At 34.9% G+C, this 15,663-nt stretch overlaps 2 protein-coding genes across 2 annotated transcripts; both read right to left on the bottom strand.

Annotated features, from left to right (window-relative positions):
* Positions 1-1,025: 1,025 nt before the first annotated feature.
* Positions 1,026-3,983, bottom strand: LOC109012969 (RNA polymerase II C-terminal domain phosphatase-like 4). The gene is made up of 5 exons (XM_035691125.1): positions 3,851-3,983; positions 2,582-2,875; positions 2,040-2,224; positions 1,909-1,952; positions 1,026-1,281 (listed from the first exon to the last, which is right to left on the bottom strand). Exons 1-5 carry the CDS (start codon positions 3,981-3,983, stop codon positions 1,026-1,028), a joined length of 912 nt encoding a protein of 303 aa, XP_035547018.1.
* A 3,966-nt stretch (positions 3,984-7,949) lies between these two features.
* Positions 7,950-11,973, bottom strand: LOC109012888 (reticulon-like protein B21). The gene is made up of 9 exons (XM_018994772.2): positions 10,394-11,973; positions 10,254-10,307; positions 10,055-10,157; positions 9,856-9,930; positions 9,603-9,747; positions 9,397-9,466; positions 9,177-9,242; positions 8,541-8,663; positions 7,950-8,417 (listed from the first exon to the last, which is right to left on the bottom strand). Exons 1-9 carry the CDS (start codon positions 11,694-11,696, stop codon positions 8,323-8,325), a joined length of 2,034 nt encoding a protein of 677 aa, XP_018850317.1. The 5' UTR covers positions 11,697-11,973; the 3' UTR covers positions 7,950-8,322.
* Between the last annotated feature and the right edge of the window lie 3,690 nt (positions 11,974-15,663).

Genomic DNA, 15,663 nt, shown 5'->3' with positions numbered 1-15,663 from the left:
AGCCCACTTATTCTAAACTAATAAAATAAATCATTTAACCAAATTGGAAACCTCCAATAACAATAGGCCGTATCTCTAAGTCATGTCTTCCATAGCTTGAATCAAGTGAATCAAAACTGGTTCTTCTTCTTTCAGACCCATCTTCAGTGTTGGGCTCTTGCTGGCTTCATCCCAAGTGGATTGCACCAATCCTTACATTGCTTCCTTGATCTTCTTGGCCCTTGATCTTGTAATTGCCCATTTGGAACTTGCAAAGGATCTTTAAGAGTAGGCCCACCTTGGTTCCTATCATAGTGTGAGCAAAACTTCGGGCCGGCATCAAGTGAGAGATTGGAGGATTTAGGATTGCAAGGGATATAAAGTAGAGTGAGTTCCCATCTAAGTAACCTTGCAACATTTTCTGATCCGGTGGCCTCGGATTATCCCCCCAAAAGATTTGGTGAATATAAATTCTGAAATCCGAAGCTTGAGGGGAACATTCTCTTTTGCTTGGAAGCATAGAGTTAAGCTCCATTTGGATTGAGAGATGAGATGAGATGAAATGAGTTGAGATGGTTTGTGAATAGTATTAAAATTTGTGAGTTGAAATTTGTAAATAGTAGTGAGATGAGATGAGTTGATCTCTCAATCCAAATCGACTCTAAATATTCATGGAACATAAACAGAGACTTCTTGAGGAGTTGAAATTTCTAACTCATTTTGGAAGTATATGGTAACTGAAATTTTACTAGCTAGGGTCAAATTGACCTGTCTTATAGAAAATACTAGATCAGAATCCAACACTCGGTGTCCAAATTAATTGACCATTAGCATTTTTTCTAACCTTGTAGGTGATTTGAAAATGATCAAACCTAACTCCAACAATCTATGAAACATGGTTAGTCATTCATAATATTTTAAAAAGTCTACACATGAGCTGGAGAGTAGTCAGTACCTCAAACCAATACCTCAAACCATTGACATTGAATGGTTAGTTATTGGTTCTTCTTTTGTTTGACAGTATATTTCTCTTCAGGCTGCTTTTGTCACATATAATTAGCAGCTTCTATCCACCGTGGATGGACCAAAAACTTCATATGTTTCACTGCCCAAAGAGATTTCTCTGTTCCAGCATCTGTTGAGATCACATGTGTCACAGACGGATCAAGCTCCGTCGAACAAGTAGCTCCCAAATCCTCTGCCAGCTTCCAGAGATTGTGATTATCAGCCTGGAATCTAGTGGGATATACAAGACTAAAGACAAGCATACACCCCTTTAGGACTTCATTCTTAATCAATTTAGCATTTGCAGAAAATTACGTATAAAAAACATCATGATTATTATTCAAAATCTTTGTAATTAATAACCATGAGATAGTTCTCCTTCTCAAAGTTTATCGGGATTAATTAGTGGGAAGATATTCAACAATCTGCACGAGAAATTAAGGAATCAACAAACATACAATACAGAAGCAAAAACATGACTCATTAAAACTTATTCATGGCCACAAAATAGGGACATGTGCTGTCCATTCAATATTTAGAATCATAATTAGGCCGCCTTATATAGTGTTTTTCCAAGAGTGGATCTTCACCACCAATCTGGCCAAGATGTATGACTTCAGACTAAGTACTGTTCAATAGGTCAGAACTCATGCCAGATTATGTGGAAACCAGCCAGAAGCAGAAGAGAGGCAGAGACAGAGAGAAGGTAGCAGTAGCTATCTATCTTTCAAACATCTAAGACAACTTATAAGCCAGGTTTAAATAATAAAAAAAACATTTGTTGCACACTCTTTTTGAAACCCATAATATAGGACTCAATTAAATCATCCTCGTGGAAGTAATATTAGATTTTGAAGTATGTGTACAGGTGCTTGCTACCGCTTAGAATAAAATGTGGGCCATGTTTTAGTTGTTGAGAAGATGATCACCTTCCTCACATCTCTGTCAACAAGAGTCTCTTCAAGTTCCTACAAGAAGGTTCCCCTACATTAGAATTTATCACAATAGCAAACTTCAGCAACTATTACCAATTCAGAGTAACAAGAGGGACATACATAAAAAAACATCTTGTGGACTTGCTTAAGAACTTTAAGAACAGTTGTAAGTGCTTCGTCTGTCTCAAGTTCATCAGTCTTCAACTTAAAAAGAGATTTACAACTGAAGCCATATCGGTGACAACTTGAAGCAAAGAAATGATATATTTTCATCAATATCAAATTTTCCTTGTGCTTTGGCCACACTTGCAATAACGCACGGCAACATTTTAACAGGTTGGTTGTAACCCACTAAAACCTAAAATGATACATTGCAGGTTCAAAAGAAACTGAAATGACATGGGTTACAAAACCTAAAAAGATTAATTGGAGGTTTACAAAAACCCAAAAAGATAAATTGCAGGTTCAAAAGAAACGATACCCAGTGTATCTGATGGAACAGTGGGTACCATTTCCTCTTCAGCAATCTTAGTAAACCATATCAAAGAAGCTTACACAACACAAGGAAACTTCAAGACTGGTTTGCACATGTAACAAGTAACATCAGATTAACATGAAAATAAACTGGTTAAGCAAAATTGGTTAGCTGGTCACAAATGTACCTACATTTTCCATATCATCAAGAATGAGAGCAACACTTTCTTGCCCCAGCACAACATCAAGACCCTTTTGATGTTTATGGGTGCTATCATCTCGTGAAATCACCCTAGAGCTGAAGTACTCTCTCTGAGGATCAAGGAGCTTAGCCATTTCCAACGCATAGGGTCGATCGCCCATTGTGTATATGTACATCTCAAACATTTCACTTGCTTCTTTTAAAAATGTGCAAACAAAGGGCCTTAACTTGGTCATCATTTCCATAAAGTCCAACATGAGGAGGCTGCCTTTTGAGACATCTGTAAATTTCATAAGTTTTAAATATCATGAAGGAATAAGCACATTTATTTTAATTGGCATCGAGTGTCCGGAACAGTGTTCCAACTAATCCCGAAGTGCACAGACCCTTGGCAAGGAGTTTTCCGCAAGTGCACCTCGTGTAACTCAAGGGAAAAATCAACTAGTCCGATGGCCCCTAAGCACATATACTCACTACAACGCTCAGAAACTCAGAAGAATAACCAGCACAACCAAAATTGGAAATATTAAACATTCTCGATCTTCTTCTGTGGCAGCAGCAAATTGTGATGGAAGCAAAAGCCAATTTATAACCAATCAAATGAATAAGAGTCTCTATTCAGTTTGCTAGGTCAACTTGGGAGAGGGATGCAAAGAGTAAGGTAGGCATTATTCTTAAATAATTCAAAACCATGCAAAATGTAGACCGTCATACAAACTTATAAGAAAAATGTATACTGTCATACAAACTTAGCCTAACAGCTACGACATGCCTCATGGGAAAAAGTATCTTATGGTGGTATAATAATTAAAGGCAGTAATTAGGCTTGCCTTTTGCAAAAGATAAGTACTTTCCAGTCTTTGGTAGGAATGAAAATGAAAACCAAACTATTTCACCCAGCATTATCAACCCCTCCCCCATGGCAACACCCAGAGAGAGAGAGAGAGAGAGATAAACAAAGCCTTGCTTCAATTAGAGCTCACAACATAAACAAACTCCCTCAATGCATTCCAACAAACCTCCTTGTTATGGTGTCTTAAAACACAAGCAACTGGTTACATCCTTCCCATTTTTTTGAACTATTTTACCTTGCTTCGGATAGAAATCGTATCATCCCACTCAAAAATGCAAGCATTCAAAATCAGAGTAACTCATATTTTAAATAGAAAGAATCAGTATAAAAAAGCATACGAAACCAATGATATGAGAAATGCACTACCAAGGTATAACCGTAAAAAACGGTTAATGAAAATACCTTGCAGTGAATCTGTTTGGATCTTTAAATATTCCTCTTCTGATGTCATCTCTATAAGCAGTGTAAAATTTAGCAGTGTATGGTCCAGATCAAGAACCAAGCAAAGCTTCTTATGGCATAATAAATTCTTCATGTCTGTATCTCGCAATCTGACAATTTCATCATTCTGAAGCCTAAGTCCATGCAATACAAGTGTTCCACATGCTTAAACCAAATTCCATCCTAGACCAATAAGCATAACTATACTTAATTAGGACCTCTAGCCTGGTTTGGATAGCAAGTGTCTCTTATCCAATTTCATCTCAATATCCAAACATTTTTCAATTTCAAATCTTCAACTTGTTCATATAATTATTACCTAATTAACTTTCCCAAACTTCCAAACAAAACATAAAAATAATTTAACTTTTCCAAATCTCAAAAAAAAAAATTAAAAAATTAAAAAATTAAAAAATTAAAAAATTAAAAAAATATTCTAACAATATTTTAACTTTATAATATTTTTATTCAACTTTTTCTCTCTAATTTTCCAAAACTCCATAAAACATCTTAACTCAAATCATTTCACTACTATTCACAGATTATCTCATCTCATCTCAGTATCCAAACCAGGCCTTATTCTTGCATAATTGAAAATGGATTTACATATTTTACATTGGTTACATTGCTCAATTCTGATTTTTAAATTCTTTTCGTATCATGGGATTAGCACTTTGTGGATGATATTTCAACATATTGAAAGTTTTTTACAAATATTAGAAATTTACTTTTCAATATGTAGCAAATATCTTTTTGGTGTTGATTGGGTGATGCCTCAAAGGGTGGTAGAGTTGTTGGCAGGTTGAAGAGTTCAAAATGTTGGCCATTACAGTGTGGAAGTTTGGCAAATCGTACTGTTATACCTAATGTGATGTGTTTGGAATGAATGTATGCCCAAAATTTTGAAAATTGCAAGAAGATGCCAGGTGAATTTGCACCCATAATGCTAAAAACCCTTTTTGTCTGGACGTCAGCCTTAGATAGTCTTGGCTATTCTAACTATTTTGATTTTATGTATATTTGTTTTCCCCTACTTCTTAGTTGGGTGCTCTCTCTTGTATACATCCAGTATACTTTGGTTGTGATGCTCTACGTTTTTCAATACAATTGTCTTATAAAAAGAAAAGATATGTAGCAAAGTTAACCAAAATTCTTAATTCCCTCAAGTCATTTCGGTGAATTTATACCTTGTGAATATACCCAAATGTCACACCAAATTTATCATCCAGCCTTTACCCACACAGTATACACATCTCTCCAAAAGAACCAGGATGTGTACAAACATCCTTCTTTATGGATGCTTCTGCAAAAGATAATGCATTACATATAATTAAATTCAGTCAAAACACCAAAACCCCAAATGAAAGAAAAACTAAGTAATGCCATTCACTGTGTCTTATTTTCAAAAAGTTTGCCAGAGATATGGAAATTGGTAAGCCACACACACAGAGAAGGGTGTAGATGAATACGGCAGAATGACAAAAAGAAACATTATACACACAACACTACAGAGCAGTCACTCTGCCCCAATTCACCTTTTTTTCTTCAACCATTGGAGTATTCGTTGAAATTTGGATGGCCTCCAACCGTTTTTCTATGTAGTAATTTCAGTTCTAGTAAGGTCTCTTCAGAAATATCCCAATCAAAAAGATACAAGAACAAAAATGGATCAAAATTTTCCAATTTGGGCTCCACCATAGCAGCAGTTTCAAAGATAGAAAAGAAAAGAAAAAAACTGTAGGAAGCTTTACAGAATAATTATGAAAGTATGCAACTAGAAAGAAGTTTGGTCTAACAAAAGGTGACGGATAAGCTTTTGATAAGTTGGTTTTGGGCTGTGTTTCTCAAGATTTGGATGGCTAGGTGTTAAAAGGTGTTTCACACAACTCAATAGTGAAATATCTTTTCAACTAAAAGAGAAGAATTTACCTATAGTTTGTTCTAGGGATGGCGCAAGTGAAGTTGACTCCAAACCTTCCTTTACATTTTCCATAATCTCCACTTTGCACCGTTTCATCTTGCAAGTTAATGAACATGGCTGAGTAAGTGGGGCTTACAATATACAAAAGTTGAGACAACCAAAAAAAAAAAAAAACTAATAGAGAATTAGCACCTTTGGGTTTCAAGGTGATTGAGATCTTCAGCTTCTTCGGAAGAATCCGAATCAAGTGATGCATCGAGGAACATTGCGAAGTCGTCGCTGCTCGATGAATGTACTGGAGAATCAGTCACGAGGCTCATTTGTATCTATTAACCTCAATTCACGTTCCAATTACATTCCCTTGTTTGGATAGGAAAGGTCTTTTATCTCATATACTAAGAACTAAAGCAAAGAAGAAGAGAAGAAAGATAGACTATAAGTTGTTCGAATTTTTTCTTTTTCTTTCTTTCTTGAATCTCTCACTCTATTTGCGTTTCTTGGAATTCCGGTTTGGGGGGGAAAACGAGAGGGCGGGAGTGAATATAAAGGAAAGCTGAACAGAAAACTACCACAAATTTCTTTTTCCAAGTCCAAACAATCCCAGTGGGCCGTATTGTAAACTTGAAAAATGAGCCCAATACAAGCCCAACAAAAATCCTGGAACGGCCTAATAGAAAGCCCAAGAAAAAGGCCGAAGAGGTCGGAGAGCAAAATTTGCCGTTGCCCAACAAACAATCTTTAATGAATAATTTTTGTGGAACAAGGCCCATAAAGTTTTCCAAAGGTGAAGTGGGACACTTTTAAGTGCAAAGATTGCAATGTATGTTATTCTCGAAGATGCGTGTAATATCCTCGATTGAGAATAGAAAGATAGTGAATGACATCTGACCTTAGTTGGCAAGGGATCTATTATACATCAGCTATTATTCACTCTTACACTCTATATTTATAGCTTTTTTATAAGACGTGAGAGTATTTTTCATATGATATGAAGGTGTTTTTTGTAGGATGTGGAGTGTAAGGTGGTGTATAGTAACTGATAAGAATAATTTTTCAATGTCTAAATGTTATAATTTAGATTTTGAAGCTAAGAATTTAAAGGAGGAGATGTAAAATCTTAAATAATTGTCCCGTTTGGATTCATAATTGATTTCAACTCATCTTATCTCATATCATCTAATCATTATAATTTTTTCAAATTTTCGTATAAAATATAATAAACAATTCAATTTTTTGAAATCCTAAAATAATAATAATATTAAAATCTAATATTTTAATAAAATTTTGTTCAACTTTCATCTTAATTCATCTTATCTCAATTTACTATCCAAATGACACTTAAAGTATATGAATGTGGTGAATGCGATCCTACACTCCTTGGGAGAGACAAGTTCTTGCTTTATATACTAATTATAATGGATTCATGTTATAATATTGATTAATTCTTTTTAAAAGTTATTCTCAAATGTGACTTAGGCTTTTTTTGGATTGTTATAAAAAAAATATTTATTATTCTCTTTCATGTTAGAGTGGACTGAAAATAAATAAAATTGGTGGATGAAAGAGTATGTAATTGGACAGGAAAATAGACACCGATGCCCTAATTTTGAAGGATTTCGACTATGATAATGACTAATCTATTTTGAAATATGGGTCTAAATGTAACTCAATACATCCTTGGAACATTATAAAAAGGACTTCAAACACGTTTGAATATTAAGAATATTTCAAAATATTTGTGAATATATAGTAGTGATATAGGTCATGAATAATAGTGAAATAGTTTGCTTTAAGATGTTTAATTGGGGTTTGAGAAATGAAAGAAAAAAAAATTGAATAAAAATATTATGAAGTTAAAAAATTGTTTGAACATTCTTTTTGTTTTGAAATTTGAAAAATTAGTATTACTTTTTGTATTTTGTTTAGAAATTTAAGAAAATTGTAATGATTAGATGAAAAAATTAAAAATTGAAAAATATTGTGTTTGAGTGATGTTTAAAAAAAAAAAATTAAAAATATTTAAAAATATCTGAAAATACCTAATAACAGTTGTTTTCCCAAACGGATTATGGTAAGCGCAAATAATGATACATATATATACACACACACAACATCATGTACAGTTCAATTCGACAAGAATGAATTATTAACACAAGCTCATGATAGATTTAATGGATTAAGGTGGTGCATGTTACACCATAATCTTACATAATACACAAAAAAAACCTCAAAGCATTTATGATCTCTTACCAACAACATATGATTTTGAAAGCCAGTACTTCATCATCTCTCTCAACTAATTTTTACACTGTAATCTTCACACTAAATGCAACAAGGGTTCCTTTTTTGTTATTCTTAAATGTAAGTAGCAAGAAAAATTGATGTGTTTTTTTTTTTTTTTTTCCGTCTCTTTTCTTTTTCCCCTTGAAACAGTTAACGATTTGGCCATGAATGTGCCTTTATATATATGTACTACGCCATATCTGAATTGGCTTGATCCTCTAGATCCTTGTCATGAAGTTTCCTCACCTCCTGCCTCATCTTCCACCCAATCATATCTCATTCCAGACTGCTGATAACATCGGAAAGCCACGTACAGCATGAACACTGCATGCAACACAGTTTTCAATATGATGCAGCAAAAAAAAAAAAAAAAAGAAACACTTTGCTAATGGGGTACTAAAAGCTATGGAAACCCTAAACTACTGAAGATTACAAAGGTGTTCTGACCTTCCCAAATGCGTGCAACAGTTGAGGATAGGTTCAAAACCAGAAAAACAATGGCTGAAGCCACGGCTTTCTTGTGAGAGCATGAGTCCCATATGTCGTGGAAGCGTCGAACCCAAAATTTAGCTGCAATTGGATTTTAGGACATGTTAAATTCTCAACTATTCCAGAGGAAGCACATCACCTAATTATATTCATTTTCCTCAAGAGATGACAATAAAGTTGTATTGAACATGTTCAGAATGAACAAAACCGGTTCAAGGTAGTACCCAACAATGTAGTAAAAACTTCATGCTATTTTATCCAAAAATCTTATTTCTTTCACAACATTGAAGACAATAAGATCCTGTTGCAAATTTTTCTTTAACTCTCAAACAAAGATTTGATAAACTACTTCCCATATATGGAGTTTTGAATATCCAAGTAGGCAAGCTGTGTGTGTGTGTGTGTGTGTGTGTGTGTGAAGGAGGGAGGGAGAGAAAGTGAAATGAAGTTTCTTGAGGTCTCAAGATGATGGGTCCATGCCACTGACAAGCCCAAGAAAGGTAGATATAGCTTAGATGTAGATTAAGAGCAGAGCAAGCAAGATTTTGGACCTGAATTTCATGAGGAAAAACTACAATAAGCAGAAGAATTTACCTATTGCAGTTAGCTGTGAAGAATACAATGAACAGAGCTTTGGTACAGTGAAAACTCCCAAGAAACCTGAGGCAGTGAGCACAACAATGCGTCAGTATAAAGTGAAATACAATTAAAGCCGACACTGCAATACCACTTACATTTTAATCTGATCCAAAAACAAAAGCATAGAAAGAAAAAAAAAAAAAACTAGAAAAAGGGAAACTCAAGGGAAACTTACCCAATTTAATCACAGTCCAAATTGTTAAGCAGCTGCCACACCTGGCCAAAACAAAGAGCAGTACTGCCAGCTGCCATTGTCACAATTTCACAATTTGTCATCTTTTGCATACTCCAAAAACCAAGAGGGAAAAAAGAATCGCTTTTTTGTAGCTCCATTAATGCACACAATAAGGAAAAGGTAAAAAGAGAGAGAGAAAAAGTTACCTTCATTGTAGTTTCAGGATGTCCTGAAAAAAGAGCTCTGAGTTTTAACAGCAACTCATTCACGTACGGAAGAACCAATCTCAGTAACCACATTGCTTCTTGTTCCCCCAGCACACAGCTTGAATCATCGGTATATACAACACCCCTGCTTCATTCAATTCAGAAAAAGAAGGGAAAAGGCAGAAGAAGAATTAGAAAGTGATCAAATTGCTAATATTTTTTCCTGTCAATTAACAAGTTTTCAAGGGATTACCTGCATATGAGGGACCTATATATGAATATGGCTGAAAGATACACAAGCCCCATGTAGGAAGTCACAGAAATAAAACTGTAGATACAGTGATTAATAAGATCTTAGTTTTGGGTTCTGTTCTGAATCAGAAGGATAGCAAGCCAAAGAATGTATAGAATTCAGGTTAAAAATCAATTTCCTTTACTGCGGATTTCCTAACCTGAGATTGACATCCTTTGTATAAGAAGATGAGAGTATGAAAAATGATCCAATTAGCAGGACAAGTGCCGACCTTGGGACTTCCTTCCACATTATCAAGTCCACTGAAAAACCAAACGTAGAAAAGAAATTGATGATAATTGCAGGAGTTTTCCTGAAGAATTTGCAAATTTTGCTATGTTTCAAAAATTAAAAGTTACCAAAACTTTGCAATTTGCTGTGGCTTTCTGGAAAAGTTTGAAACTCATACGAACCTGTATCATAAAATCGTCAGAATTAAAAGTCCAACATATAGATTCACAGAGAAAACGTCAAATGCAGATCAACTAAAGACACTAACTTGTAGTGGGTTTTGAGAAATTCTGGCTCCTTGGAGTTGGTTTTGATAGATCCTGGTACAAGGTACGACGCCTTTCCACCGGTGGAGGCTGTTTCACACTGACCACTGGTTTTCTACTAACTTGATGCAGCCTTTTCTCTTCATTGGCAATCTTCTTCTCTTCATTGACAGGCTTTTTCTCTTCATTGACAATCTTCTTCTGTTCGTTGACAAGCTTTTTCTCTTCAGTGACAATCTTCTTCTGTTCATTGGCAATCTTTCTCTCTTCATTGACAAGCTTTTTCTCTTCAGTGGCAATCTTCTTCTCTTCATTGACAGGCTTTTTCTCGTCATTGACAATCTTCTTCTGTTCGTTGACAATCTTCTTCTCGTCATTGACAATCTTCTTCTCTTCATTGACGATCTTTTTCTCTTCATCGACAACCTTCTTGGGTTCTGGAACATTGATTTTCTTAACATCACTATCAGTTTCTTCATCCATCTCTTCTTCGTCTTCTACATCAACAACATCGAGATCACCCTCGTCATCGCTCGCCACCACCTCTGGAGCATAATTCACCACACTTCGACCAGTTATGACCTTTTCTTGGCATACACCGAATTCCTTGCAAGTTTCATCAGATCCAGCTGTCCCAGTTTCATTAACTGGACTTTTCTCGGTTCCTCCATTAACAGACCCATCAGCAATTCCCTCCCCTGGTTCATCTACAGTTCGACTTAACTCTGATTTGGCCTTCCTCAGCTGAGTTGAACTAACCTGTTCAGTTCCATTGCCACTTCCTTCGGCACCCTTAACCGAGTCCGACTTCACCTTCCTCAATTGCGCAGAATTGGGTTCCTTGAGTGGTTCAGATCTTGGCTTCCTCATCTGAATTGGGCTCCGCTCAAATTTCTCAACTGAAACACCAACCTCCTTGCTTGCCTCAGATCTCAGTTTCCTGGCCTGAACAGGGCTCTTCTTGATTCCCTCAGCTGAAACAGTCAGCTCCTTGCAATGTTCCTCAGAATTCTTCAGCGGCTCAGGTTTTCGTTTGGATATCTGAAATGGAACTTTTTCAAACCCATCAAAGCTTTCGGATTTCCATGTCTTCCTCTTCCCACTACTGGCCACTGTGGCACTCGTTAACCTTGAAGTACTGCCACCGCCACTACCACCACCGACATTAGTTGCAGAGGGCCCACTTTCCTCTGAGCTTTCTTCTTCTCCTTTAAAGACCTTCATCCCACCTCTCACTTCGTCAATCTTCATCCTGCTCTCCCACACAGACCCTGCTACCACGCTTCTCCTTCTATCCACATCCATATCTAATCACTTCCTTTTTACGCTCTCTCTCTCTCTCTCTCTCTTCTCTCTCTGTGGTAATGATTACCGTGGTGGGACGGACCTGTTGGTGGAAATCTCGTAGAAATGTGCAAATACGCATAACGGTATTACTTCAATCAGGAATCTAATTTCAGTGGAGGTAGAGAACTCGAAGACATTAGCACTGCATTGAAATTTGACGTCATGAACTTCTATGGCCGAATTTCAGTGTAGTTCGTGCTTTTAATAATTGCTCATTCTTCTTCCTCTTCTTATTTTTGTGGTCTATTTTTACTTCACTGAATAATATTTAAGTCACTAATTTTATCCATACCAAATTTATAAGAATTCCCATTTCATTTTCTGAAGTATTTTGCTTTCATATCTGCAGAAGAATGAACTCTTTTGTTACTTTTGATCTGTATAACATGTTTTTATACTAATCAAAGATCGAGAAATGTTAATGAAGTAATAAATAATTAAATCACTTCTTTTTTATGAGTCTAAAATTTTGAAATAAAGAAAAATTTTATATGATATCAAATCAGAGATCTTGAGTTCGAATCTCACTTAGATTGATTTAGATTTAGATATGAGATGAAATGATTTTAGATAAAAGTTAAAAGTTAAAAAAAATATTATTTTTAATATTATTATTGTTTTGATATTTGAAAAAGTTAAATTGTTTATTATATTTTGTGTAAAATTAAAAAAAAAATTATAATGATGAGATGAGATGAAATATTTTCTGAATTCAAACAATAGAAACACTCATTTCTTTCTATAAAAGGCTTAATAGGAAGAGTGAAGTAATTCCTTATAAAGTTCAGGATGAGTTTATTCTTAAGTAGTGTAGGACTTCTCAACACGTCTCCTCACGTTGTGGTCGGTATTTTCGGTACCATCATCGTGAGTAGATCACAAGAGCCCCCATCATCAGTTATAGATTAACATGCTCTGATATTATATAGAAACACTCATTTTTTTTCATAAAAAGCCTAATACGAAGAATGAGGTAACTCCTTATAAAATTTAGGATGAATTTATTTCTAAATTGTGTAGAACTTCTCAACACAAACGGCCTACACTTGTGTTGGTGTTAACGATATAATATATAATATTCAATTGTGTTGTAAAAGATATATCTTCTACAACAACTGCCAAATCAGAATCAGACAAAGGACTCAAAATTAGTTTCATTCTGTCAAATTATTTTGTCGTCCAAAGGTGTAGACGACCAAAGTGAATATGGCAAGTCGTATAGAAGGTGTTAAGTATATCGTGGTGGGCACGTTTACTCTTGGTGGGAGTGTGTGTTCCAAAACTCAAATGCATGTTCTTGTTGGTGGTAAAAGTCTAAGTTCCTTCAACGGCACAAAATGTGGGGTCAAAAATGGCTTATACGATTCTGTTCCCTTTTAATAACAGACACAGTATTCAAATCCCAAGAGGCTGTAGAGTTTTGTCCATAGAGTGTCTCTTGACTTTCGTATTTTCTATTTTATCTTAGACAGAGTATGAGATTTATAAATTCTATCTTAGAATGACCTATATTGTCTCTACAGTGATTTATAAGGAGTGGTTTGGATTCAGAAATGAGTTAAGATGGATTGAGATGATTTGTAAATAGTAGAATAAAAATTGACTTATTTATTATATTTTGTATGAAAATTTAGAAAAATTGTTTTAAAATTTAAAAAAATTAAATTGTTTATTATATTTTGTGTGAGAATTTAAAAAAGTTGTAATGATAAGATGAGATGAATTGAGGTGGGTTGAAATGGGTTACAAATACAAACGAGGCCTAAATGTTTGCAGCATGGATTAGACCATGTCAGTCACAATTGTGTATTAGAGAGCTATTAATATTATAGTTAACTTGTTATGTATGTTTTAGATCAAAGTTGTAATATCCGTTATTAATGAATGCAGAATGTTTTATAAAAAAAAAATCCCAAGATATTGAATTGTCCTCTATTCATTTCTTCTTCATGAAACTCCATGATATTGCTAACTCTACCTTCAAAGATATTGAATTGTCCTCGTGCATTTAGTTTTCTGCACTAAGTTTTGGTTAGGACTTTAGAGGCATTACTAATTTGGTCTTGTCTTCAGCATTTAGTTGTATTGCTTTTAATTGAAAAGGGAAAACGAAATTCTAATGCACTGCTAAAAAAAAAATAATGCAGGAAATGTGTGTCGGTGGCCTGCAACTTTATAAGTTTGTCGCCATGCATCTCTGTGCAGCCATACGTACGATTTGGAGCCACATGCAGAGGCAAAAAAGCAGAACTACTGGGGTTTGTTTGTTGTTTATCCTGTGGGAATGATTCCATCAGTGAGTCATACGCCAAACATTCCTCATACTACATCTTTGACAGTGTGACAGAGTTAAAAGTTAAAGTTTCATCCTTACCAAACACTTCCCAGGAAAAAAAAAAAAATTACAGCAAAGTATCAGCCTTACCAACTCCATGATTCGTATCGATTATATGCATTTCTATGTCCCTTAAAGTATAAACTTAATATGCGAATTTCACGTGCATGAGATAGGAGTATTATTGAAATGTGTTGGGATCTAAGTTTTTAGGTTTAGGTTGCGTTTAGTTTCCAAACTCAGCTGAGCTCAACTGAGTTTAGTTTAACTTTCAACTGAGTCTAACATCTAAACACTCAATTCTCAAATTATTAAACTCATTTCAACTCAAAACCTTCTTACACGTGGAACCAACAATATTTGTTAACTTAAAACATCTTTATACATAGGATTCACAACCTTTTTCAATTTTTCATAAAAAGTACTAAACTTATCTTTACATCCAAACACACTTTAAACTCAATTTAGATGAACCCCACATAATTTCATCCACTACTCAACTCATTACTATTCATAAAGAATTAACTCAGTTGAGTTCAGTTCAACATCCATACACAATCTTAGACTTCTGAACTTCTTATTATTTCAACATTACTTTGAATAACTATTTAGTATAGAAAAGTTTGCTTGCAAGGGAGTTCGCGCACTAAACCATGCACCAATACTGATATGTAAGGCATCCGTTTAATAAAACAGTACAAATTAAAAATTGAAATGATTTTTGTAAGATAGAAGACTTTTTTCTTCTCTCAAAATTTTTCTTCTTTTATTTTTCTTTTCAATAAAAAAAATCATATCAGAGTCGATGCACAATTTAGTATGTCAAACTAGTTATACCTAGCAAGCCTCAGTTTCATATTTTCTGCAGCATAAGGTTATTAAATCTTCAGTAAAAACAATGGCATAAACAAAACTTGAGAGGAGAGCTGGTCAAAAATCATGTGCTCTGGATCACCTGGCTTGGCAGTCTACTGCTTGGTACTTTCTTTTTTAGCTCCAAAAGAACCCTCTCGTCTCCTAGAAAACAATATAAGTAGTGTCTTTATTTGCATGTGAGAGTTACAAGTTTTGAGTGCCTCGGCTATAGTGCTCTCAAAGATTCCTCAACACAAAAGTAATGGGGCTATTAAATACCCCCAAAAAAATAGATTATCCTTAACGCCCTAATCATTCAACCCCACCAATGTTGCATTTTACTTTTGAAAATTCATAGATCCAAAGTGAGAAAAAGATGATTAAAAAAGAAAAGAGACCCCACGTAATCCCTTCAGCCACAATCCTCCCTCTCTCTCTCTCACACGCACAAAGGTAGAGGGATCCCAATGTTGCAATCCACCAAGCACCCGCTCCTATTTCTTTTACTTGAAAGCTTGATCTCCATTAAAAACCTATGCCCATATACTGTATACATGACTGCTTGAGAAATCATGGGGCTTTTGTATTTCATATATAGGGTATTCGGGAATTAATTTCATCTAATTATCGAATACAATTTTTCATCTTACTCATACTTATTATGTGACATATTTTAAGTGATTTATTGATTAATATTACATACAGTTGTGAATTGGACAAACGTTGCACAATTGC

Source organism: Juglans regia, chromosome 6 (assembly GCF_001411555.2).
Source record: "Juglans regia cultivar Chandler chromosome 6, Walnut 2.0, whole genome shotgun sequence".
Lineage (NCBI taxonomy): Eukaryota > Viridiplantae > Streptophyta > Magnoliopsida > Fagales > Juglandaceae > Juglans > Juglans regia.
Note: the sequence above shows the minus strand (reverse complement) of the source record. Positions and strands in the feature narration are given on the sequence as shown.

Excerpts from the sequence above, each read along its gene's own strand:
- LOC109012969 (XM_035691125.1), bottom strand. The coding sequence starts at position 3,983 with ATGAAGAATTTATTATGCCATAAGAAGCTTTGCTTGGTTCTTGATCTG. Across the intron at positions 1,953-2,039 it reads TCCACAAGATGTTTTTTTAT|GAACTTGAAGAGACTCTTGT; the intron begins GTATGTCCCTCT and ends ACCTTCTTGTAG. Across the intron at positions 1,282-1,908 it reads AGAGATGTGAGGAAGGTGAT|TAAATTGATTAAGAATGAAG; the intron begins CATCTTCTCAAC and ends TTCTGCAAATGC.
- LOC109012888 (XM_018994772.2), bottom strand. The coding sequence starts at position 11,696 with ATGGATGTGGATAGAAGGAGAAGCGTGGTAGCAGGGTCTGTGTGGGAG. Across the intron at positions 9,931-10,054 it reads ACAAAGGATGTCAATCTCAG|TTTTATTTCTGTGACTTCCT; the intron begins GTTAGGAAATCC and ends CTGTATCTACAG. Across the intron at positions 9,243-9,396 it reads TTGGACTGTGATTAAATTGG|GTTTCTTGGGAGTTTTCACT; the intron begins GTAAGTTTCCCT and ends TCACTGCCTCAG.